Raw genomic sequence first — 26,887 nt, forward strand, 5'->3', positions numbered from 1 at the left:
TACTACCTCCCTGTCCTGGGGAGTAGCTGGCAAGGCTGATTTGAGGTAACGGCGAGGGGGAGACGTCTCGAACTCCAGCTTGTATCCCTGAGATACCACTTGTAGAACCCAGAGATCCACCTGTGAGCGAACCCACCGGTCGCTGAAGTTCCGGAGACGGGCCCCCACCGCACCTGGCTCCACATGTGGAGCCCCAGCGTCATGCGGTGGACTTAGTGGAAGCAGGGGAGGATTTTTGTTCCTGGGAACTGGCTGTATGGTGCAGCTTTTTCCCTCTACCGCTGCCCCTGGGCAGAAAGGACGCGCCTCTAACCCGCTTGCCTTTCTGAGGCCGAAAGGACTGTACTTGATAATACGGTGATTTCTTAGGCTGTGAGGGAACCGGAGGTAAAAAAGTCAACTTCCCAGCTGTTGCTGTGGATACGAGGCCCGAGAGACCGTCCCCAAACAATTCCTCACCCTTATAAGGCAAAATTTCCATGTGCCTTTTGGAATCGGCATCACCTGTCCACTGCCAAGTCCATAATACTCTCCTGGCAGAAATGGACATTGCATTAATTCTAGATGCCAGCCGGCAAATGTCCCTCTGTGCATCTCTCATATATAAGACTACGTCTTTAATATGCTCTATGGTTAGCAATATAGTGTCCCTGTCAAGGGAATCAATGTTATCAGACAGGGAATCAGACCACGCTGCTGCAGCACTACACATCCATGCTGAAGCAATAGCAGGTCTCAGTATAGTACCTGAGTGTGTATACACAGACTTCAGGATAGCCTCCTGCTTTCTATCTGCAGGCTCCTTTAAGGCGGCCGTATCCTGAGAAGGCAGTGCCACCTTTTTTGATAAGCGTGTGAGCGCCTTGTCCACCTTAGGGGATGTCTCCCAGCGTAACCTATCCGTTGGCGGGAAAGGGTACGCCATTAGTAACCGCTTAGAAATTACTAGTTTCTTATCTGGGGAACCCCACGCTTCTTCACATAAATTCATTTAACTCATCAGATGGGGGAAAAGTCACTGGCTGCTTTTTCTCCCCAAACATAATACCCTTTTTTGTGGTAACCGGGTTAATGTCAGAAATGTGCAACACATTTTTCATTGCCGTAATCATGCATCGGATGGCCCTAGTGGATTGTACATTTGTCTCATCCTCGTCGACACTGGAGTCAGACTCCGTGTCGACATCTGAGGTAGCGGGCGTTTTTGAGCCCCTGATGGCCTCTGAGATGCCTGGGAAGGCGCGGGCTGAGATGCCGGCTGTCCCAAAGCTGCGTCATCGAACCTTTTATGCAAGGAGTTGACACTGTCGGTTAATACCTTCCACATATCCATCCACTCAGGTGTCGGCCCCGCAGGGGGCGACATCACACTTATCGGCACCTGCTCCGCTTCCACGTAAGCGTCCTCATCAAACATGTCGACACAGCCGTACCGACACACCGCGCACACACACAGGGAATGCTCTGACTGAGGACAGGACCCCACAAAGTCCTTTGGGGAGATAGAGTATGCCAGCACACACCAGAGCGCTATATAACAGAGGGATATACACTATACACAAAGTGAATTTTCCCCCGATAGCTGCTTATATCACAATTTGCGCCTAAATTTATGTGCCCCCCCCCCCCCCCCCTCTCTTTTTTACCCTTTCTGTAGTGTATACTGCAGGGGAGAGCCTGGGGAGCGTCCTTCCAGCGGAGCTGTGAAGAAAAAATGGCGCTGGCTGTGCTGAGGAAGATAGCCCCGCCCCTTCAGCGGCGGGCTTCTCCCGCTTTTTTTATGAAAATTATGGCGGGGGATTAGGCACATATACAGTTTAGGACTGTATTATGTGCAGTTTGCCATTAAGGTATACTAATTGCAGCCCAGGGCGCGCCCCCCCCCACCCCAGCAACCGGAGCGTGTGGTGTGCTGTGGGAGCAATGGCGCACAGCTGCAGTGCTGTGCGCTACCTTATTGAAGACAGGAGTCTTCGGCCGCCGATTTTCTCCAGTTTCTTCCGTCTTCTGGCTTTGCAAGGGGGACGGCGGCGCGGCTCCGGGAACGGACGATCGAGGTCAGGCCCTGTGTTCGATCCCTCTGGAGATAATGGTGTCCAGTAGCCTTAGAAGCACAAGCTAGCTGCAAGCAGGTAGGTTTGCTTCTCTCCCCTAAGTCCCACGTAGCAGTGAGTCTGTTGCCAGCAGATCTCACTGAAAATAAAAAACCTAACAAATACTTTCTTTATAGTGAACTCAGGAGAGCCCACTAAGTGCATCCAGCTCAGGCCGGGCACAAATTCTAACTGGGGTCTGGAGGAGGGGCATGGAGGGAGGAGCCAGTGCACACCAGATGTAGTACCTAATCTTTCTTTAAAGAGTGCCCAGTCTCCTGCGGAGCCCGTCTATTCCCCATGGTCCTTACGGAGTACCCAGCATCCACTAGGACGTCAGAGAAATAATGTTAAAAAAAAATTGCCTAGCGAAGCACTTATTCATTCTTAAACAACGTACTGTGAGAAAGACCTAACACCATAAATAATATTGTTAGACAATTCCAAAACCCGGCATAAAGACTTGAGAAATTGAATATACCTATTTATGTGTATAAAAACAATTAGTACGTCTTCCCTGAAGTTAGTTTTTTTGTTTTTAGTAAATCATGACACGCTGCACAAAACTCAATGGGGTTAATTTGTTGGGAAGGCCACGAAGTGGTGACGATATTGTGAAAACTCCGGCACATTGCACATATTCCCTCACGCTACTGGGGTACTGTAATTCCCCAGTGACACTGAGCCCAATGTGTTTGAAGTTATTTAGAGAATACCACAGTAGGGAAGCCATCTTAAAATTCCAAAAAATAAATAGAATTTTGTGTAAATAAAATACAACCCACACACATTTTACAACAAAAATAAAACTCAAGTCACAAATAATTTATTTTTGTAAAGTACATTTTAAATAGCAATGCTAGAACACCGGTGCAAGTTTGGCACAAAACCCATAAAACAGATGACAACAATACTGCCCGTACTAGGTTTATTTCATTTGTGTTGTGTGTTTTATTAAGTTTTAAACAGGAAAAATATTGGGCTGCATAATAAACACGTTAAATCTCTCAAGATTCTTTTTTTTTGGGGGGGGGGGGGGACAGAAAGAGACATACCTTTAACTTACAACAAATATTTATGTTGCTCAACTGTATTGCATAATGGTTACTCAATAATTGAGAATTATGATGTATTGCAGCTTGTGCTCTTTATTGTTTAAATAAAACTGTGTGCTGGTCAATAGATATGAAAATGTGACTGATCGGATCCCTGATGTGCTATAGCCAGATTTATTTCCTGGAAATTCAGAGATGTTGCAAAATAAATGCAGTGCATTCTTAATAACTCAAACACAGTTTTCCAGATTAAAAATAAAATGGAAGGAAGAGGTCACAAACATTTCAGGCTGCAACATTTTAGGAAAATCAGAAATGAAAGCGTAACAATTATTTTCCTGTTTTTAAATCCTATTGTCAGCATTCATAACATAGGATAGAATGTGTTCCTTAATTACTCACATTTATTAGCTAAATGTATCCTACAACATTTCAGTTTGTCTTGAACATCCTGTTCCCCACTTAATCGCACAGATTCGCTTTAACTTGTGACAAAATCCACAGAACAATCCTACCGTGATAGAAAAAGTAAATTTCCCCAAAACCATTTATGGGAAGTCTGTATGGTCTACGTTCTACATTAGACTGATATCCTGGATCGTGTGATGCAACATCGCCACCTAGAGTACATGACGTGAAATAGCTTGGCATGTGAATCACTGCAGTCTTCAATAATTAATCCATGTGGACCGAAAACTTAGAAGCTGCCATCAACTGACATTGTTTTCCCGAATGTAAAAGATAAAGTTAATAAACTCTTCAAAAGGAAGATGTCCACAGTTCCTGGGAAGCAATACAACAGCTACAAGGACTGGCTACAGGAACCCAAAAGTTTATTTTTATTTTATTAAATTTTTTTATGGTTTTTTTAAATTTTTTTTTATTGTTGGTAGTTTCCATACTGACCCTAAAATAAAGAAGAAAAAAAAAAAAAAGACAGGCAGTTAAGACCAGAATAAGTACATCAAGTTAATGATTTTCACATTAGAATAAAATAGGATTTTTGAGGGCAGATTCAATTCTGTGTGATCTGCCCACCGAATGGCAATGTTACGGTCTTTGCAAGTTTCCCTGAGCACTCTACGAAGAAAAACTTGTTACGTTGATAGAGACAAAGGTGGTCATTCCGAGTTGTTTGCTCGCTAGCAGTTTTTAGCAGCCGTGCAAACGCATTGTCGCCGCCCACTGGGGAGTGTATTTTCGCTTTGCAGAAGTGCGAACATCTGTACAGCAGGGATCAGTACTAAATGCCGGCGGTCGGAATCCCGGCGGTCGAAATACCGACGCCGGAATCCCGACCACAAAATCCCGACAGGGGTGGTAAGCGGAACGCAGCCCCTTGCGGGCTCGCTTCGCTCGCCACACTATTATATTCTCCCTCTATGGGTGTCGTGGACACAAACGGAGGGAGAATATGTCGGGATTGTGGCGGTCGGGATTCCAGCGTCGGTATTTCGTCCGGCGGGATTCCGTCCGGCGGCATCTTGACCGCATCCCGTACAGCAGAGCGCCTGCAAAAACATTTTGTGCAAAACAAGACCAGCCCTGAACTTACTGTTCGTGTGCGTTGATTCTAACGTTGGGGGGGGTTTGGCTTTTGACGTCACACACCCGCCAAGCCACGCCTGCGTTTTACTAAGCACTCCCTGAATACTGTCAGTTACCACCCAGAAACGCCCATTTCCTGTCAATCTTCTTGCAGCTGCCAGTGCGAATGAAAACATCGCTATAACCTGTGCAAAACCACAAAAGCTTTTGTACCCGTACGTCGCGCGTGCGCAATGCGGTGCGTACGCATGCACAGAAATGACCATTTTTAGCCTGATCGCTGAGCTGTGAATGACAGCTAGCGATCAACTCGGAATAACCCCCAATGTTCTGGTATGGACCAAAACATTGCAGCTACCGTGCAATGAATTGCCCTGTTGGCTTGCTAAATGAATTACAAAAAAATAAGATTTTACTCACCGGTAAATCTATTTCTCGCAGTCCGTAGTGGATGCTGGGAACTCCGAAAGGACCATGGGGAATAGCGGCTCCGCAGGAGACTGGGCACAACTAAAGAAAGCTTTTAGGTCACCTGGTGTGCACTGGCTCCTCCCACTATGACCCTCCTCCAAGCCTCAGTTAGGACACTGTGCCCGGACGAGCTGACATAATAAGGAAGGATTTTGAATCCCGGGTAAGACTCTTACCAGCCACACCGTATAACTCGTGATACTATACCCAGTTTAACAGTATGAAAACAACTGAGCCTCTCAGATGGCTCAACAATAACCCTTTAGTTAACAATAACTATGTACAAGTATTGCAGACAATCCGCACTTGGGACGGGCGCCCAGCATCCACTACGGACTACGAGAAATAGATTTACCGGTGAGTAAAATCTTATTTTCTCTGACGTCCTAGTGGATGCTGGGAACTCCGAAAGGACCATGGGGATTATACCAAAGCTCCCAAACGGGCGGGAGTGCGCAGATGACTCTGCAGCACCGAATGAGAGAACTCAAGGTCCTCCTCAGCCAGGGTATCAAATTTGTAGAATTTTGCAAACGTGTTTGCCCCTGACCAAGTAGCAGCTCGGCAAAGTTGTAAAGCCGAGACCCCTCGGGCAGCCGCCCAAGATGAGCCCACCTTCCTCGTGGAATGGGCTTTTACTGATTTAGGATGCGGCAGTCCAGCTGCAGAATGCGCCAGCTGAATTGTGCTACAAATCCAGCAAGCAATAGTCTGCTTAGAAGCAGGAGCACCCAGCTTGTTGGGTGCATACAGGATAAATAGCGAGTCAGTTTTCCTGACTCTAGCCGTCCTGGAAACATAAATTTTCAAGGCCCTGACTACGTCCAGTAACTTGGAATCCTCCAAGTCCCTAGTAGCCGCAGGCACCACAATAGGTTGGTTCAAGTGAAAAGCTGATACCACCTTAGGGAGAAACTGGGGATGAGTCCTCAATTCCGCCCTATCCATATGGAAAATCAGATAAGGGCTTTTACATGACAAAGCTGCCAATTCTGACACACGCCTGGCTGAAGCCAAGGCCAATAACATGACCACTTTCCACGTGAGATATTTTAGATCCACGGTTTTAAGTGGCTCAAACCAATGTGATTTTAAGAAACTCAACACCACGTTGAGATCCCAAGGTGCCACTGGAGGCACAAACGGGGGCTGAATATGCAGCACTCCTTTCACAAACGTCTGAACTTCAGGTAGTGAAGCTAGTTCTTTCTGGAAGAAAATCGACAGAGCCGAGATCTGTACCTTAATGGAGCCTAATTTCAGGCCCATAGTCACTCCTGCTTGTAGGAAATGCAGAAATCTACCTAGTTGAAATTCCTCTGTTGGGGCCTTTTTGGCCTCACACCAAGCAACATATTTCCGCCATATGCGGTGATAATGCTTTGCAGTTACATCTTTCCTGGCTTTAATCAGCGAAGGAATGACTTCCTCCGGAATGCCCTTTTCCTTCAGGATCCGGCGTTCAACCGCCATGCCGTCAAACGCAGCCGCGGTAAGTCTTGGAACAGACAGGGCCCCTGCTGCAGCAGGTCCTGTCTGAGCGGCAGAGGCCATGGGTCCTCTGAGATCATCTCTTGAAGTTCCGGGTAACACGCTCGTCTTGGCCAATCCGGAACCACGAGTATTGTTCTTACTCCTCGTTTTCTTATTATTCTCAGTACCCTTGGTATGAGAGGCAGAGGAGGGAACACATAAACTGACCGGTACACCCACGGTGTCACTAGAGCGTCCACAGCTATCGCCTGAGGGTCCCTTGACCTGGCGCAATATCTCTCTAGTTTTTTGTTTCGGCGCGACGCCATCATGTCCACCTGTGGCCGTTCCCATCGATTTACAATCAGCGTGAAGACTTCTGGATGAAGTCCCCACTCTCCCGGGTGGAGGTCGTGCCTGCTGAGAAAGTCTGCTTCCCAGTTGTCCACTCCCGGAATGAACACTGCTGACAGTGCTAGTACGTGATTTTCCGCCCATCGGAGAATCCTTGTGGCTTCTGCCATTGCCATCCTGCTTCTTGTGCCGCCCTGTCGATTTACATGGGCGACTGCCGTGATGTTGTCTGACTGGATCAGTACCGGCTGGTGTAGAAGCAGGGATTTTGCCTGACTTAGGGCATTGTAAATGGCCCTTAGTTCCAGAATATTTATGTGTAGGGAAGACTCCTGACTCGACCATAATCCTTGGAAGTGTCTTCCCTGTGTGACTGCCCCCCAGCCTCGAAGGCTGGCATCCGTGGTCACCAGGACCCAGTCCTGTATGCCGAATCTGCGGCCCTCTAGAAGATGAGCACTCTGCAGCCACCACAGCAGAGACACCCTGGTTCTTGGAGACAGGGTTATTAGGCGATGCATCTGAAGATGCGATCCGGACCATTGGTCCAACAGGTCCCACTGAAAGATTCTGGCATGGAACCTGCCGAAAGGAATTGCTTCGTAAGAAGCCACCATCTTTCCCAGGACCCGCGTGCAGTGATGCACCGATACCTGTTTTGGTTTCAGGAGGTCTCTGACTAGAGATGACAGCTCCTTGGCTTTCTCCTCCGGGAGAAACTTTTTTCTGGACTGTATCCAGAATCATACCCAGGAACAGTAGACGTGTCGTCGGAACCAGCTGTGATTTTGGAATATTCAGAATCCAACCGTGCTGGTGTAGCACCTCCTGAGATAGTGCTACTCCCACCAACAACTGCTCCTTGGACCTCGCCTTTATTAGGAGATCGTCCAAGTACGGGATAATTAAAACTCCCTTTCTTCGAAAGAGTATCATCATTTCCGCCATTACCTTGGTAAACACCCTCGGTGCCGTGGAGAGTCCAAACGGCAGCGTCTGGAATTGGTAATGGCAATCCTGTACCACAAATCTGAGGTACTCCTGGTGAGGATAGTAAATTGGGACATGCAGGTAAGCATCCTTGATGTCCAGGGATACCATGTAATCCCCCTCGTCCAGGCTTGCAATAACCGCCCTGAGCGATTCCATCTTGAACTTGAATTTTTTTATGTATGTGTTCAAGGATTTCAAATTTAAAAATGGGTCTCACCGAACCGTCCGGTTTCGGTACCACAAAGTGTGGAATAGTAACCCCGTCCTTGATGAAGTAGGGGCACCTTGATTATCACCTGCTGGGAATACAGCTTGTGAATTGCCGCTAGCACAGCCTCCCTGTCTGAAGGAGTAATCGGCAAGGCAGATTTTAGGAACCGGTGGGGTGGAGACGCCTCGAATTCCAGTTTGTACCCTTGAGATACTATTTGCAGGATCCAGGGATCCACCTGTGAGCGAGCCCACTGATCGCTGAAATTTTTTAGGCGGCCCCCCACCGTACCTGGCTCCGCCTGTGGAGCCCCACCGTCATGCGGCGGACTTGGAAGAAGCGGGGGAGGACTTTTGCTCCTGGGAACCTGCTGTTTGTTGCAGCCTTTTTCCCCTACCTCTGCCTCTGGACAGAAAGGACCCGCCTTTTCCACGCCTGTTTTTCTGAGTCCGAAAGGACTGTACCTGATAAAACGGCGCCTTTTTAGGCTGTGAGGGAACATGGGGTAAAAATGCCGACTTCCCAGCAGTTGCTGTGGAAACTAGGTCCGAGAGACCATCCCCAAATAACTCCTCACCCTTATAAGGCAAAACTTCCATGTGCCTTTTTGAATCTGCATCCCCTGTCCACTGGCGAGTCCATAAGCCTCTCCTAGCAGAAATGGACAATGCACTTATTTTAGATGCCAGCCGGCAGATCTCCCTCTGTGCATCTCTCATGTATAAGACTGAGTCTTTTATATGCTCTATGGTTAGCAGAATAGTGTCCCTGTCTAGGGTGTCAATATTTTCTGACAGGGAATCTGACCACGCAGCGGCAGCACTGCACATCCATGCTGACGCAATAGCTGGTCTAAGTATAATGCCTGAGTGTGTATATACAGACTTCAGGATCGCCTCCTGCTTTCTATCAGCAGGTTCCTTGAGGGTGGCCGTATCCAGAGACGGTAGTGCCACCTTTTTAGACAAACGTGTGAGCGCTTTATCCACCCTAGAGGGTGTCTCCCAACGTGACCTATCCTCTGGCGGGAAAGGGAACGCCATTAGTAACTGCTTAGAGATTACCAATCTTTTATCAGGGAAAGCCCACGCTTCTTCACACACTTCATTTAATTCTTCTGATGGGGGAAAAACTACGGGTAGTTTTTTCTCCCCAAACATAATACCCTTTTTAGTGGTACCTGGGTTTATATCAGAAATTTGTAACACCTCTTTCATTGCTTCAATCATGCAACGAATGGCCTTAGTGGACATTAGACTAGACTCATCATCGTCGACAGTGGTGTCAGTATCCGTGTCGACATCCGCGTCTGCCATCTGAGGTAGCGGGCGTTTTAGAGCCCCCGATGGCCTTTGAGACACCTGGACAGGCACGAGCTGAGAAGCCGGCTGTCCCGCATTTGGCATGTCATCAATTTTTTTGTGTAAGGAGTCGACACGTGCACGCAATTCCTTCCATAAGTCCAACCACTCAGGTGTCTGCCCTGCAGGGGGTGACATCCCTTCTATAGGCATCTGCTCCGCCTCCACATCATTATCCTCATCAAACATGTCGACACAGCCGTACCGACACACCGCACACACAGGGAATGCTCTAACAGAGGACAGGACCCACAAAAGCCCTTTGGGGAGACAGAGAGAGTATGCCAGCACACACCAGAGCGCTATATAATGCAGGGACTAACTGAGTTATGTCCTCTATAGCTGCTGTATACTGCGCCTAAATTTAGTGCCCCCCCTCTCTTTTTTACCCTTTTCTGTAGTGTAGACTGCAGGGGAGAGCCAGGGAGCTTCCTTCCAGCGTATCTGTGAAGGAGAAATGGCGCCAGTGTGCTGAAGGAGATAGCTCCGCCCCTTTTTCGCGGACTTTTCTCCCGCTTTTTTATGGATTCTGGCAGGGGTAATTATCACATATATAGCCTCTGGAGCTATATATTGTGGTATTTTTGCCAGCCAAGGTGTTTTTATTGCTGCTCAGGGCGCCCCCCCCTAGCGCCCTGCACCCTCAGTGACCGGAGTGTGAAGTGTGTATGAGGAGCAATGGCGCACAGCTGCAGTGCTGTGCGCTACCTTGGTGAAGACTGATGTCTTCTGCCGCCGATTTTCCGGACCTCTTCTTGCTTCTGGCTCTGTAAGGGGGACGGCGGCGCGGCTCCGGGACCTAACACCAAGGCCAGTTCCATGCGGTCGATCCCTCTGGAGCTAATGGTGTCCAGTAGCCTAAGAAGCCCAAGCTAGCTGCAAGCAGGTAGGTTCGCTTCTTCTCCCCTTAGTCCCTCGCTGCAGTGAGCCTGTTGCCAGCAGGTCTCACTGTAAAATAAAAAACCTAATTATATACTTTCTTTTTAGAAGCTCAGGAGAGCCCCTAGTGTGCATCCAACCTCGGCCGGGCACAATCTAACCGAGGCTTGGAGGAGGGTCATAGTGGGAGGAGCCAGTGCACACCAGGTGACCTAAAAGCTTTCTTTAGTTGTGCCCAGTCTCCTGCGGAGCCGCTATTCCCCATGGTCCTTTCGGAGTTCCCAGCATCCACTAGGACGTCAGAGAAATTCAATTTGCGGGAGGGTACTAAAGCAGAAATGCAGTAAAAACCCCACTTTCAGGGTTTTACAGCATTTCCACATGTACTAAAGCCCAGACACTCCAATGCACAAAGCAACGCAAGCTATAACTGGCATTACCTTATAGAAGCCTATGGGCTCCAATCGGATCCCTCCCGTGGCCGCCGCGTCCTTCTGCGCATGTGCAGACGGACTCCCTGGTCACAAACCCAGAAGTCCAGCGACCGGAGCGCATCGCAAAAGACCGCTCTTATCGAGAGAGCGGTTCTTTGCAATACTAATAGCATAAGTTAGTGCATATACGATTAATACCGATGCAATGTATGGCAGGCTATACACTGCAAGGTTAGTACATTCCGCCAAGGAACACTGAAAACTTAGATTTCACAGTACTCATTCTTTGTTTCTCCAACAGAAGCGCATTAACAAAATTATTCCATTAGATGTGGCATTCATACTAACCCATTGCATCCTACATTACAGTATAAAAGCAGGATCGTTAATAATTCTGCTCACAAACGGTTAATTGTAGCAAGAAAGGCATAGCATTCTCCTACCAATCACACTTCATATGCTGGGCATACATGTGCAGATAAAATGCCTGTCAGATGACAGGCACCTCATCTGGCAGCCTGTAACCCAGCAGATATTGTGGCCACACACAGATATCTCTCACATCGTATTGGACACAACATCTGTGCTCCTTCCCTGGAGAGGAAACATTTCCCCATATACTGGCGCATATACTGCCCGATGTGTCAGACTTTCAATTTAGAAAATATCGCACTGGATGGACAACACGGCATGCCTGACTTTTTTGGGGATCGATCGATCACATATATGTAACAATTATTTGGGCTGTACACCAATATCAGCCAGAACATATCAGTGTGCATGCCTAGTTTTAGCTATAATACTACAGCATGTCATCCAATTAAGGCCTAAAATTCCTGTTACTACTGTAAACTGAAAATACATTCTGATGACAGGCATAACAAACAAAGTATTATTCATTGAATTTTGGCTTACATTTGGTTGGTTGTTTTTTTGCTGGTGGTTTTACATAACCATTGGATGAAAAGGCTATACCTGATCATATCCATAAGGTCTCTGCTGCTGTGGCTGTGAAGGTCCTGGCTGTGTAGGTCTGTATGCCACATACTGCTGACCCTGTCCCTGAGTGTAATTGGGGTACTGAGGACCTGGACCACTTTGTGAAGGACCTAGAATACAGACAATAGTATAATAATTGTATCAATGAACAAAAAACATAAGCAGTGTATGTTATGAAAAGGAACTCCATGTCCGAGAAGACTTTTATTGAATGTTAGAATGTGGATATAGGATACAACTCAATAATAAAGGTAACAGGACAACTCTGGTCTTTCTGACTAGGAACCTCCTGTTTCAGGTGATACAGGCACCTGGAAGATAGGCAGTGCTCCATTCTTCTGTTTTGGTAAATCTCCTCCCACCAATCCTTACTTTGCCAATCATGAATGCACCAGATTGAGTTTTTGTTACTTACTGTAATGTACAGCTCTTGAGAGTAGGCCCCTGAAAAACTTTACACTCAGTTGTGAAAGTATTTACAGAAGAACATTAGAATGCATTTGTTCCATCAAGAGTATTAAGATTTGGAAACTAGGGTGAGGGAATACCAGATGTGAAATACACTGCTCAAAATAATAAAGGGAACACTAAAATAACATCCTAGATCTGAATGAATGAAATATTCTTATTAAATACTTTAGGCCAGATGTATTAACCTGGAGAAGGCATAAGGAAGTGATAAACCAGTGATATGTGCAAGGTGATAAAGGCAGCAGCCAATCAGATCCTAACTGTTAATTTACATATGGGAGCTGATTGGCTGGTGCCTTTATCACCTTGCACATATCATTGGTTTATCACTTCCTTATGCCTTCTCCAGGTTTATACATCTGCCCCTTTGTTCTTTACATAGTTGAATGTGCTGACAACAAAATCACACAAAAATGATCAATGGAAATCAAATTTATTAACCCATGGAGGTCTGGATTTGGAGTCGCACTCAAAATTAAAGTGGAAAAACACACTACAGGCTGATACAACTTTGATGTAATGTCCTTAAAACAAGTCAAAATGAGGCTCAGTAGTGTGCGTGGCCTCCATGTGCCTGTATGACCTCCCTACAACGCCTGGGCATGCTCCTGATGAGGTGGCGGATGGTCTCCTGAGGGATCTCCTCCCAGACCTGGACTAAAGCATCCGCCAACTCCTGGCAGTCTCTGGTGCAACGTGGCGGTGGATGGAGCGAGACATGATGTCTCAGATATGCTCAATTGGATTCAGGTCTGGGGAACGGGCGGGCCAGTCCATAGCATCAATGCCTTCGTCTTGCAGGAACTGCTGACACACTCCAGCCACATGAGGTCTAGCATTGTCTTGCACTAGGAGGAACCCAGGACCAACCGCTCCAGCATATGGTCTCCCAAGGGGTCAGAGGATTTCATCTCGGTACCTAATGGCAGTCAGGCTACCTCTGGCGAGCACATGGAGGGCTGTGCGGCCCCCCAAAGAAATGCCACCCCACACCATTACTGACCCACTGCCAAACCGGTCATGCTGGAGGATGTTGCAGGCATCAGAACGTTCTCCTTGGCGTCTCCAGACTCGGTCACGTCTGTCACATGTGCTCAGTGAGAACCTGCTTTCATCTGTAAAGAGCACAGGGCGCCAGTGGTGAATTTGCCAATCTTGGTGTTCTCTGGCAAATGCCGAACGTCCTGCACGGTGCTGGCCTGTAAGCACAACCCCCACCTGTGGACGTCGGGGCCCTCATACCACCCTCATGGAGTCTGTTTCTGATCGTTTGAGTGCACACATGCACATTTGTGGCTTGCTGGAGGTCATTTTGCAGGGCCCTGGCAGTGCTCCTCCTGTTCCTCCTTGCACAAAGGCGGAGGTAGCGGTCCTGCTGCTGGGTTGTTGCCCTCCTACGGCCTCCTCCACATCTCCTGATGTATTGGCCTGTCTCCTGGTAGCGCCTCCATGCTCTGGACACTACGCTGACACACAGCAAACCTTCTTGCCACAGCTTGCATTGATGTGCCATCCTGGATGAGCTGCACTACCTGAGCCACTTGTGTGGGTTGTAGACTCCGTCTCATGCTACCACACGAGTGAAAGCACCGCCAGCTTTCAAAAGTCACCAAAACATCAGCCAGAAAGCATAGGAGCTGAGAAGTGGTCTGTGGTCACCATCTGCAGAACAACTCCTTTATTGGGGGTGTCTTGCTAATTGCCTATAATGTACACCTGTTGTCTATTCCATTTGCACAACAGCATGTGAAATTGATTGTCAGTGTTGCTTCCTAAGTGGACAGTTTGATTTCACAGAAGTGTGATTGACTTGGAGTTACATTGTGTTGTTTAAGTGTTCCCTTTATATTTTTGAGCAGTGTATGTAATCCTCAATATGGCATGATTGCATTAAGACTGAAAGATTTGGGTTATTAGGGGTTTTTACACAAGAGCTAAACTTGGTGAGGAGAATATTTCTTTAAAGCATTAATTAGCTGTACTGCATATTAAACCTAGCCTGTACTGAGGTTTTATCACTTCTTTCAGAAATAAAACCTAACACTATAAAGTATACAGATCCCCATCTCTGCTTCTCTGTATCCGCATTGTATCCAAAAGTTAACGAGAAGCTACAGTTTCCTTTTTGTGACTAGTCCATAGACAAATCAATAGTGCAATACAAAGGCAAGGCTTATGGCAAACCGGAGCTATATAGGATTAGCACGGTTAGGAAGAGCATGTACTCAGCAGCTATGCCAACCCCACCACATCCGATTATGGATCAATGGGTCAACCTGAAAAAGATAGTGTCTAGATCAACCATGCACAAGGCTGACATGGTAAAAAGGAGGACACAGGGAAAAGGTAGACATAAGGTTCGTTTTGGGTGTTTTCCCTGCAAACAAATGGGAACACCAAATTAGTATCCCCTTGCATGGTTCGCTTCGATAGGTTACCATTTCCAATCACAGTCCACGTGGATGGTAAAGTATAAACATGTTGAAGATAAAATTGCAAAAAACATGTCGACCTTTTGACAATGTCTGTCCGTGTTAACCAATAGTGATCGACCCATCATCCGGATACCCCACAACCAATTCATGAGATTATCTGTACGCACACTACACTAAATACTCACCATAACCTTGCTGCTGGCCAGGATAACCTTGCTGGGTGGGGTACTGCTGTTGCTGGGTTTGGTAGGCTTGCTGCTGCGGCGGCCCCTGATAGGTTTCTTGCTGTTGACTATACTGTGCATTTCCTGAAGGTGAATTTACAAACGTAAACAAAAGGAAATTAAATACAACAATTTAAATTGTATACCTTTACAACCAACACCAAACAAAGAATTAAAAGAAAAACAAAAATACAAAAAACCAAAATATAAAAAAATAAAATAAAATATACACAACCAGTCAAAATACTAAACAACAAACGTAAAAATCAAACATAAGGAAATCAGCCCACAAACTTAATAAAAGCTAGCTTGGCAAGTTTGGACTGCAGCACTTTTTTTTTCTTTTTCTCAGCATCCTTGGCAAATGAGCAATACATTTACAAAGTGTCACAGTCTTATGACCATGACTGTAAGAGTAAAGAAAAAAACATGGAGACAGCTGAAGGAGCACATACTAGCTAGACAAGATCAGAAAGCTGGTTCCTAAAGACAAAATGTGTATGTGTATATAATAAGAATGGAAATATTAACTGGATTGTTTGGTTAGGTTTATTTTGCTGATAAGCTTTGGAAAATAAAACATGTTTTAGCCGTTTGTGGTCAGTAAGAGCTTGTGAACAATTATGGTGTTGAACACTGAAGCCTAGCTTTTTTGTGTAAAACAAATAAATAAGCCAGAACTAAGGTCTCAATCATAGACTGATATGGACATGTGTGGTGAAAACTCTCATTCCGGGATTGGCAAACGGAAAAAGATTTGATATATGTGAGTGTGTGTGTGTGAAGGTATATAGATACCTCCTTCGTAGTAATGTTGTGAGGAATCCTCGTAAGGCCTATCGTAGCCTTGTTCAGGGTACGACGGTTGCTGATAACCGTAATCATTATGACCTACATCAATTCGACAAGAAACAGGAAGAAACGTTAATGGCCTGTTGCTGGAGATGCATATAAGTAGTTTTACTTATTTCAGCTCATCAACCATATTTCACATTAAAGACTTACAGCAAACTGAAGCACAATAATGGCTGGCAATCCCTGCCCGTCTATCCAGTATAATGCATATTTATAAACTATATAAAAATAACTATTTCAACCTGCTTATGAGTTGGTTACAGGGCTTTTCTATTTTAGCACAACGGAAAAAGGATATTTTATTCTTGCATGGACCAAAAAATGAGATTTATGGTAAGAACTTACCGTTGTTAAATCTTTCTGCGAGGTACACTGGGCTCCACAAGGATTAACATCGGGGTGTAGAGTAGGATCTTGATCCGAGGCACCAACAGGCTCAAATCTTTGACTGTTCCCAAGATGCACAGCTCCGCCTCCTCTATAACCCCACCTCTGTGCACAGGAGTTCAGTTTCGTTAACCAGCCCAATGCAGTAGCAGGTACTAGAGACGACAATCGTTTATAGCCAATTACACCACACACTCACCACAGGAGAGGGTGTCAGCGGCTATGCCACACCAACCCAAAGAAGCTCAGTGCATCAGGGTGGGCGCCTTGTGGAACCCAGTGTACCTCGCAGAAAGATTTAACGGTAAGTTCTTACCGAAAATATCGTTTTCTGCTGCGGAGTACACTGGGCTCTACAAGGTTTAACATCGGGGATGTCCTAGAGCAGTTCCTTATGGTAGGGGGCGCACTGTAGCAGGCACAAGAACCCGGCGTCCAAAGGAAGCATCCTGGGGGGCGGAAGTATCAAAGGCATAGAACCTTATAAACGTGTTCCCTGAGGACCACATAGCCGCCTTGCACAATTGTTCAAGGGTTGCACCACGGTGGGCCGCCCAAGAAGGTCCTAAAGGCCGAGTAGAATGGGCTTTGATGGTAGCAGGAGCTGGATACCAAGCCTGTACATAAGCATGTGCAATCACCATTCTAATCCATCTGGCCAGGGTCTGCTTGGAAACAGGCCAGCCACGTTTGTGAAAACCAAACAGCACAAAGAGAGAATCGGATTTCCTAATGGAGGATGTTCTCTTCACATAAATACAGAGCCCGTACCACATCCAAAGACCGTTCTTTGGAAGACAACTCAGGAGAATTAAAGGCCGGAAACACAATCTCCTGGTTAAGGTGGAACGAAGACACCGCCTTGGGTAAATAACCCGGAGGCGTTCTAAGGACCACCCGGTCACGATGAGGCATTACAGGATAAGGCACCCAAGTCCAAGACCCTTCTAGCTGAAGTAATAGCCAGCAAGAATAGCACCTTAAGCGAGAGCCACTTAAGGTCAGCAGAGGCAAGAGGTTCAAATGGATACTCTTGCAAGGCCTCCAGTACCACCAACAGATCCCAAGGAGCCCCAGGCGGTACATAAGGAGGCTGAATCCGCAACACACCCTGAGTAAATGTATGAACATCCGGAAGGGCAGCAATTTTTCTCTGAAACCAAACCAACAAGGCAGAAATGTGAACCTTGAGGGAGGCCAGATGCAGGCCTAAATCCAGGCCCTGTTGCAGGGAGGCCAACAGTTTGGCCGTGCTAAACTTGAAAACATGATTGTGAGACGCACACAAAGTAAAGTAAGCATTCCAGACCCTATGGTAAATCAGAGTAGAAGCTGGCTTACGGGCCTTCAACATAGTTTGAACAACCGCCTCAGAAAAACCCTTGGCCCTCAGGACGCCATGCAGTCAAAGCCAGACGGTCCAAGTCCTGGTAAACACAAGGGTCTTGAACGAGTAGGTCTGGTCGTTGTGAAAGTAGAAGGGGATGATCTAGTGAGAGGCCCTGTAGATCAGAGAACCAGTGCCGTCTGGGCCACGCTGGAGCGATCAGAAGTAGGTTTCCTCCTTCTTGTTTGAACTTCCGTATTACTCTGGGCAGGAGTGACACCGGAGGGAACACATACGACAGCCGAACGTTCCATGGAATTGACAGAGCATCCATGAACGCTGCTTGAGGATCCCTTGTCTTTGCTTCAAAGACCGGAACCTTGTGATTGTGTCGAGACGCCATCAGGTCCACATCTGGAAGGCCCCACTTGTCCACGAGAAGTTGAAACACCTCTGGATGGAGGCTCCATTCTCTGGTGTGTATGTCCTGATGACTGAGAAAGTCCGCTTCCCAGTTTAGGACCCCCGGAATGAATACTGCGGATATGGCCGGCAGATTGCGTTCTGCCCACTAAAGAATCCTTGATACTTCCCTCATTGCCATTTGGCTTCGAGTGCCGCCTTGATGATTTATGTACGCCACCTGTAGCAGATGCTGGGCCATTGTCAACGCATTGAACACTGCCCGCAGTTCCAGAATATTTATTGGGAGTAGAGACTCCTCCTTGGTCCACCGACCCTGAAAAGAGAGTTGTTCCAATACCGCGCCCCAACCTCTCAGACTGGCATCCGTCGTCAGGAGGAGCCAGTTGGATATCCAGAAAGGACGGCCCCTGCTCAATCACTGGTTCTGAAGCCACCAGCTCAGTGACAGGCGGACCTCCAGAGACAAGGAGATCATATGAGATCTGATCCGGTGAGGCAGACCATCCCACTTGGTCAGAATTAACTTTTGCAGAGGGCGAGAATGGAATTGAGCATACTCCACCATGTCGAAAGCAGACACCATGAGACCTAGCACTTGCATTGCCGAATGTATCGACACTTGCGGATGACATAGGAAGCATTGAATCCTGTCCTGAAGCTTCAGGACTTTCTCCTGAGACCAGAACAACCGTTGGTTGCGAGTGTCCAACGCTCCCAGATGTAACATGCTCCGAGCAGGAACCAGGGAGGATTTCTTCCAGTCAATCAGCCACCCGTGGGCCTTTACGCACTGGACCGTCAGATTGAGATGACACAGGAGAAGTTCTGGGGAATTTGCCAGGATCAACAAATCGTCTAAGTACGGTAGGATCCTAACCACTTGATGGTGGAGTGTAGCCGTCATGACTGCCATAACTTTGGTGAAAACTCGGGGAACCGTTGTCAAACCAAAGGGTAACGCCCAAAATTGGTAACGAAGGTTGCCCACTGCAAACCTCAGGTACTGCTGATGAAACACTGCAATAGAAATATGCAGGTAAGCATCCTGTATGTCCAGGGAGACCATAAAAGTCCCCAGGCTCCAAGGCCAGAACAATAGAGCGCAGAGTTTCCATACGAAACTTGGAGACCCGCACATGCTTGTTCAAGGACTTCAGATTGAGAATGGGCCGTGAGAACCCGTTCGGTTTCGGCACTAATAACAGCGGTGAATAGTACCCCTTGCCTCTCTGAGCTAGAGGCACCTGTACTACCACTCCTGTGGTCAGGAGGGAATGTACCACCGAGTGCAAAGTGTTTGCTTTTGCCAGGTCCAGAGGCACAAAATCGATGAGGGGGACGATTCTTGAAGGGTACGGCGTAACCTCGAGTGACTACTTCCCTTACCCAGGTATCTGAAGTGGTCTTCAACCATTCCTGGGCAAAACCTAGAAGTCGGCCCCCCACCCTGGGATCCCCCAGAGGGAGGCCCGCCCCGTCATGCGGCAGGCTTGTCAGTTTTGGAAGCAGGCTGACGGGCAGCCCAGGCACGCTTCGGTCTGGGCTTTGCAGGTCTGGAAGCACGAGCTTGCTTTGGGTACGCCCGACCTTTTGCTTTACCTGGAGGGCAAAAGGGCTGAGGGAAAGTATTTTTAGCCTTCTGCGTAAAAGGAGCCGTACTAGGTAGGCAAGCTGTTTTAGCAGTAGCCAGATCAGCCACAAGCTTATTGAGGTCTTCTCCAAAGAGAATGTCTCCATTGAAAAGGAAGCACCTCCAGGGTTTTCTTGAAATCCATATCCACCGACCAGGATCTCAACCAAAGGATACGTCTGGCCAAGACGGACGTAGTAGCAGCCTTGGCCGCCAGCACCCCGGCATCGGAGGCCGCCTCCTTAAGGTACAGAGAAGCCGTGGTAATACAAGAGAGATATTGTCGAGCATGGTCAGATGCGTTGGAAGGCAGCTCCGCCTCAAGCTCCTGAGCCCACACCTCAACCGCTTCAGCAGCCCATGTTGCTGCAATGGTTGGCCAATGCACAGCCCCAGTTAGGGTGTACATTGCTTTCAAACAACCCTCCACACGTCTATCCGTCGGTTCCTTCAGAGAGGTGACAGTAGTTACTGGCAGGGCAGAGGAATCTACCATGCGTGCCACATGAGAATCTACAGGCGGAGGAGTTTCCCAATTCTTACATAGTTCTGCAGGGAGAGGACAGCGAGCCAACAGTCTCTTATTTGGTGTGAATTTTGCCCCTGGATTTTCCCAGGATTCCTGACGTATGTCAGCCTGGTGTTCAGAACGAGGTAAAACCTGTTTAACCACTTTATGTTTCAACTTTTCCGGCTTTTTAGAGACCGCCTCAGGATCATCATACACCTGATGGATGAGCCTAATTGCCTCAATCAGATCAGGGACATCCACCAATGACTTCCCTTCCCCATCAGAAACATCTGAGTCAGTGTCTGTGGGATCAGTATATGCACCATCCTCCTCAGAGGACGTGTCCGGGATAGCAGTGGATTGGGAGGAGGTAATGGCCCGTTTAGAAGACGACAGTCTTAGGCGTGCGAGAGTGACACTTAGATTTAGTCAGTGACCCGTTCAAATGCTGTAACTGAGTAGAGATTTGATCTGCCCATGGCGGATCAATAGCAGGGACCATAAACTGCTGCATTGGCACAGGTGGTCCCACAGGGGGTGCCAATTTAGTTACAATCGTGTTTAATAGCGTGGAAAAGGTAGCCCAAGGAGGATAATTTGTTGCCCCCGATGCTACGGACCCACGGGGGTGGGGTGGGGGTATGGAAACCCCCCTGAACCTGAACTCTCCGCTGCCAAATTTTCCTCCAAAATGTCTGCATCATCACCACCATGCAGTGTGGGAGAAGCCCAAGCTCCGTTGCCTCTTGTAGCGGACATAATATTAAGCACAATATTGGGCAACCTGGTACAATTCGTAGCAGCGATATCCCTAGCAAGAACTCCCCGTGAAGTGTGACTGTGGCAGCACCATCACCGGGAATCCAAGAGATATATATGGTGACTATAAATCACAAGTAAAAATACACAGCAAGTATCTCTTGTGAAAAAAAATCCTATATTATACAGAAAACCTGATACACTTAGCCCCCACAGGTTATGGAATATACGAACAGCACGCTGAGTGAAATACCCAATAAGGCAGCCACGCAGCAGCTACATGCGCGCACACATATATACAGTAGTCACATGCGTACCATGCAGAAATTATGCACCATAAAACTGCACTGGACTAGCAATACAAAGTAACACTCAGTATAGCTATGTGTGTCAACAATAGATATAACAAAGCACAGTAAACACTGGATGTTTGTACCCACACAACCTTGAATATATGCACTCTCTTAACTAACACTATCCCAGTGACAGGTAGAATATTTAAGTGTCCTGTAAAATGCACAGCGCTGGCGAGCAGTCGGCTTTACAGAGGAGGATTTGCCCCAACAGTCCCAGGAACAGCTCAGCTCCGTTTGTGATGGCGGCTGACAGGGAATGAGGGAGAGATATGCAGCTCCAGGGTGGGAACATTCACAGAAATGGCGCCCTGGGGCTGAGGAAGGGGCTACAGGCTAGGCCTTCTACCCCTGCTGGCAGAATTGTGTTGCTCTTTGTTACCTGCACTCCATTTTTGTTATTTATTTACTGTTATGCTAAGTTTTGTCTCCCTGTACTGTCCTTTGTACGACGCTGCGAAACACTTGTGGCGCCCTATAAATAAAATGTAATAATACTAATAATAATAATAATAATAACCCAGTGGAGCAGCTGCCCAGTAACCCTGTCCACGCCAGCACGCGGCCCGTCTCCCACAGCCGTGCCGGATCGCGGTAAACAGCGGTCAAAGAGACCCCTTACCTCCCCCTTTACCTGCGGCCACGCGATCCTGGAGGATAGCGGCGGGTGTGTGACTGACAGGAAATACACTGGAGCCTCCGCTGTAGTTACCTGGCAACCAGGGCGTGGGAGTATACAGCGCCGCTGGGAGTGATGGAGCTGCAGCAAAGAATGTCTGACATCAAACACTGCAGCCCTTTGAAGTCTTAAAAGTATTTTCTTCTTTTCTTCAAATAAAGCTATAAATGGGCTGCAAAAGGCAGCCCCCCTGTTGATTGCCTGCTTACTGCATGGCACCAACTTGCAAACTGAGCTCCTGTGCACGGAGGCGGGGTTATAGAGGCAGCAGCGCTGTGCACCTTGGGAACAGTCAAAACTTTGAGCCTGTTGGTTCCTCGGATCAAGATCCTACTCTACACCCAGATGTTAATCCTTGTGGAGCCCAGTGTACCCCGCAGCAGAAAAAATATATACATCATGAAAACAATACATTCACATACAGTAAAATGAGACAGCATTTAACAAGATTGAGTCCCTGCAACAGATGAAGGATTCCTGTACACGCCAGTGTCACTGCTGGAACAGTGCAGAGCAGCTTTTTTCTTTAAGCTACGCGAACAAGATAAAGGACATTGGGGGGGAGGGGGTGGGGGGGAACAACATCTGATGTTACATATGTTATGGTATCCTGCTCTTACTTTATTTAAAATAGGCGACAATCATGTCCAAAGAATGTCCTTTGAAAGTAATTTTGGTAAAAGACGTAGGGCTGAACTAAACACGCATACATTTTACAGAGAATAAACTATGGTCCCATATTTTGGTAAAAATTAAAATATATTTTAACTGGATGCCATAAAAAATGGCTGCTTTTTGCATATGTTACATAGTTTCTCTTAGATATATGTTAATACTTTTTAGAATTTGTTAGGCTGTGTCAGGGCATCTAGCTTTTACTTTCAGTGTGTCATTTTATTTTTATTTTTTACTTCAAGTCCCAAAACTGTCCAGCTAATTCATTTTTAATAAGAATAATAAGTGAGAAGTTTTATTAGTTATAAAAATATGCCTTTCTTACTTGCGTGTCTTCATTATGTGTCTTGAGCAAGGATGTCATAGCACGTGTGTGTACAGCTTGGGGCAGTGTACTCGGACACGTGTATCGGACACTTGCTGCATCCTGTGATTCAAGGCACAAAGCAGGGCCGTTCGCATATAAATGGAGTCCAGTAAAAGCATTGACCTTCTTGTTTCCCCCTTTTGGCCATGCCTACAGAAGACAGGTGCAAAGTACGCCTTGCAACGGCATGGCACACAGCTATGTTGCAGCTACTGTATGAACAGACATTAAATGGTCCATGTATAAGATGCACCTTGCACAAAATACAGATTGCCTATTATAACGTAATAAGAAAACCATTAAATGGTGCTTTTTTATTTTCTAAATAAAATGACATACAAAATATTAGAGGGGTCCTGCAGTTGATTTGGCATTTGCTACACTCTTCCCCCACTATAATCCAAAGATAGTTTACCAGCCTCAGTCACGTCAGAGGAGATCTGAAGAGAGCAGAGTGACCACCAATATTACGGCTGAACACCTTAACTTTATGCAGAAATGTGGCATTGTAACTATGATCTGTGAGCATTTGAAATAATTCTCAAAGTAACAAATATCCCAAGTATGACAAAAAACAAAAAACAGTGATAGTTTAATTTCAATACATTGTAACATTTGCCAATTTAAAACAGAACTAGAACCACACAGTAATTCTTGATCATATGGCAAATAATAAGATTTTAAACCTACCGGTAAATCTTTTTCTCGTAGTCCGTAGAGGATGCTGGGACTCCGTAAGGACCATGGGGATAGACGGGCTCCGCAGGAGACATGGGCACTTTAAGAAATACTTTGACTCTGGGTGTGCACTGGCTCCTCCCTCTATACTCCTCCTCCAGACCTCAGTTAGTGAAACTGTGCCCAGAGGAGACGGATAGTACAAGGAAAGGATTTTTGTAATCCAAGGGCAAGATTCATACCAGCCACACCTTATAACTCGAGATATATTATCTAGTTAACAGTATGAAGAACATCATAACATCGGCCAAAAACTGATGAAACTATAACATAACCCTTATGAAAGCAATAACTATATACAAGTCTTGCAGAAGTAGTCCGCACTGGGGACGGGCGCCCAGCATCCTCTACGGACTACGAGAAAAAGATTTACCGGTAGGTTTAAAATCTTATTTTCTCTAACGTCCTAGAGGATGCTGGGACTCCGTAAGGACCATGGAGATTATACCAAAGCTCCCAAACGGGCGGGAGAGTGCGGATGACTCTGCAGCACCGATTGAGCAAACAGGAGGTCCTCCTCAGCCAGGGTATCAAATTTATAGAACTTTGCAAAGGTGTTTGACCCCGACCAAGTAGCAGCTTGGCACAGCTGTAGTGCCGAGACCCCTCGGGCAGCCGCCCAAGACGAGCCCACCTTCCTAGTGGAATGGGTCTTAAACGTTTTCGGTAACGGCAATCCTGCCGTAGAATGCGCCTGCTGAATCGTGTTACAGATCCAGCGAGCAATAGTCTGCTTTGAAGCAGGGCCGCCAACCTTGTTGGCTGCATACAGGACAAACAGTGCTTCTGTTTTCCTGATCCTAGCCGTTCTGGCCACATAAATTTTCAAAGCCCTGACCACATCAAGGGACTCGGAATCCTCCAAGTCACGTGTAGCCACAGGCACGACAATAGGTTGGTTCATATGAAAGGATGAGACCACACTTAGGTAGGAATTGAGGACGGGTCCGCAACTCCGCTCTATCCATATGGAAAACCAGATAGGGGCTTTTATGTGACAAAGCCGCCAATTCCGAAACTCACCTAGCCGAAGCCAATGCTAACAACATGACCACCTTCCAAGTGAGAAATTTCAACTCCACTGTTTTAAGTGGTTCAAACCAATGTGACTTAAGGAAACTTAACACCACGTTAAGGTCCCAAGGCGCCACCGGAGGTACAAAAGGAGGCTGAATATGCAGTACTCCCTTCACAAAAGTCTGTACTTCAGGTAAAGAGGCCAATTCCTTTTGAAAGAAAATGGATAAGGCCGAAATCTGAACCTTAATGGAGCCTAATTTTAGGTTCAAATTCACTCGTTTGTAGGAAGTGAAGAAAATGGCCTAGATGGAATTCTTCCGTAGGAGCATTTCTGGCCTCACACCAAGAAACATTTTCGCCATATTCGGTGATAATGTTTAAACGTCACGTCCTTCCTAGCCTTTATTAGCGTAGGAATGACCTCATCCGGAATACCTATTTCCGCTAGGATCCGGCGTTCAACCGCCATGCCGTCAAACGCAGCAAGTCTTGGAACAGACAGGGACCCTGTTGCAACAGGTCCTGCCTTAGAGGAAGAGGCCACGGATCTTCTGTGAGCATTTCTTGCAGATCCGGATACCAGGTCCTTCGTGGCCAATCTGGAACAATGAGAATTGTTCTCACTCCTTTTTCTTATTATCCTCAAATCCTTGGGTATGAGAGGAAGAGGAGGAAATACATATACCGACTGGAACACCCACGGTGTCACTAGGGCGTCCACAGCTACCGCCTGAGGGTCTCTTGACCTGGCGCAATACCTTTGTAGCTTTTTGTTGAAACGGGATGCCATCATGTCTATTTGGGGTAGTCCCCACCGACTTGCAATCTGCGCGAAGACTTCCTGATGAAGTCCCCACTCTCCCGGATGCAGATCGTGTCTGCTGAGGAAGTCTGCTTCCCAGTTGTCCACTCCCGGAATGAACACCGCTGACAGAGCGCTTACATGATTCTCAACCCAGCGAAGAATTCTGGTGGCTTCCGCCATAGCCACTCTGCTCCTTGTGCCGCCTTGGCGGTTTACATGAGCTACTGCGGTGATGTTGTCTGACTGAATCAGAACTGGTCGATTGCGAAGGAAGATCTCCGCTTGACGTAGGGCGTTGTATATGGCCCTTAGTTCCAGGATGTTGATGTGAAGACAAGTCTCTTGACTGGACCAAAGTCCTTGGAAATTTCTTCCCTGTGTGACTGCTCCCCAACCTCGGAGGCTCGTGTCCGTGGTCACCAGGATCCAGTCCTGAATGCCGAACCTGCGGCCTAGGGTGAGCACTGTTTAGCCACCACAGGAGAGATACTCTGGCCCTGGGGGACAGGGTGATCCGCTGATGCAATTGCAGATGCGACCCGGACCATTTGTCCAATAGGTTCCATTCCTTGCATGGAATCTGCCGTATGAAATGGCTTCGTATGTTGCCACCATCTTTCCCAGAACTTGAGTGCAATGATGTACTGACACTTGTTTTGGTTTCAACAGGTTCATGACTAGAGTCATGAGTTCCTGCGCTTTTTCCGTCGGAAGAAAAACCCTTTTCTGGTCTGTGTCCAGAATCATGCCCAAGAAGGGCAGACGAGTTGTAGGATTCAGCTGCGACTTCGGAATATTGAGAATCCAGCCGTGTCGCTGTAACAGTCAGTGAAAGTGATACGCTGTTCAGCAACTTCTCCCATGATCTTGCTTTTATGAGGAGATCGTCCAAGTACGGGATAATCGTGACACCCTGCTTGCGCAGGAGCACCATCATTTCCACCATTACCTTGGTGAAAATTCTCGGAGCCGTGGAAAGCCCAAACGGCAACGTCTGAAATTGGTAATGACAATCCTGTACCGCAAATCTCAGGTACGCCTGATGAGGATACATGGGGACATGCAGGTATGCATCCTTTATGTCCAGAGTTACCAAAAAAATCTCCCCCTTCTAGGCTGGCGATGACCACCCTGAGCGATTCCATCTTGAACTTGAACCTTTTTAAGTAAAGGTTCAGGGATTTTAAATTCAAAATGGGTCTGACCGAACAGTCCGGTTTCGGAACCACAGAGTTGAGTAGTACCCCTGCCCTCTTTGAAGCAGGGGAACCTCTACCACCACTTGTTGAAGACACAATTTGTGAATCGCATGCAACACTATCTCCCTTTCCAGGGGTTGTTTCGGTAGGGCAGA

General features: G+C 47.1%; 1 protein-coding gene across 3 annotated transcripts in view; it reads right to left on the bottom strand.

The window, feature by feature from the left end:
* Window positions 1-2,903: 2,903 nt before the first annotated feature.
* The window catches only part of SS18 (SS18 subunit of BAF chromatin remodeling complex), a 92,989-nt gene continuing 69,005 nt past the window's right edge, over window positions 2,904-26,887 (bottom strand). The window contains exons 8-11 of one of the 3 annotated variants that reach the window (XR_010177848.1): window positions 15,800-15,892; window positions 14,963-15,085; window positions 11,788-11,981; window positions 2,904-4,055 (exon numbers count right to left, since the gene is read on the bottom strand). Coding sequence is in view for 2 of the 3 variants with exons in the window: in XM_063923631.1 (XP_063779701.1) it covers window positions 4,029-4,055; window positions 11,848-11,981; window positions 14,963-15,085; window positions 15,800-15,892 (377 nt within the window). In the remaining variant the exon portion in view is untranslated. The remainder of the gene's footprint in view (window positions 4,056-11,787; window positions 11,982-14,962; window positions 15,086-15,799; window positions 15,893-26,887) is intronic. The other 2 variants (XM_063923631.1, XM_063923632.1) reach the window with 2 other exon arrangements.

Source organism: Pseudophryne corroboree, chromosome 5 (genome assembly GCF_028390025.1).
Source record: "Pseudophryne corroboree isolate aPseCor3 chromosome 5, aPseCor3.hap2, whole genome shotgun sequence".
Taxonomy (NCBI): domain Eukaryota; kingdom Metazoa; phylum Chordata; class Amphibia; order Anura; family Myobatrachidae; genus Pseudophryne; species Pseudophryne corroboree.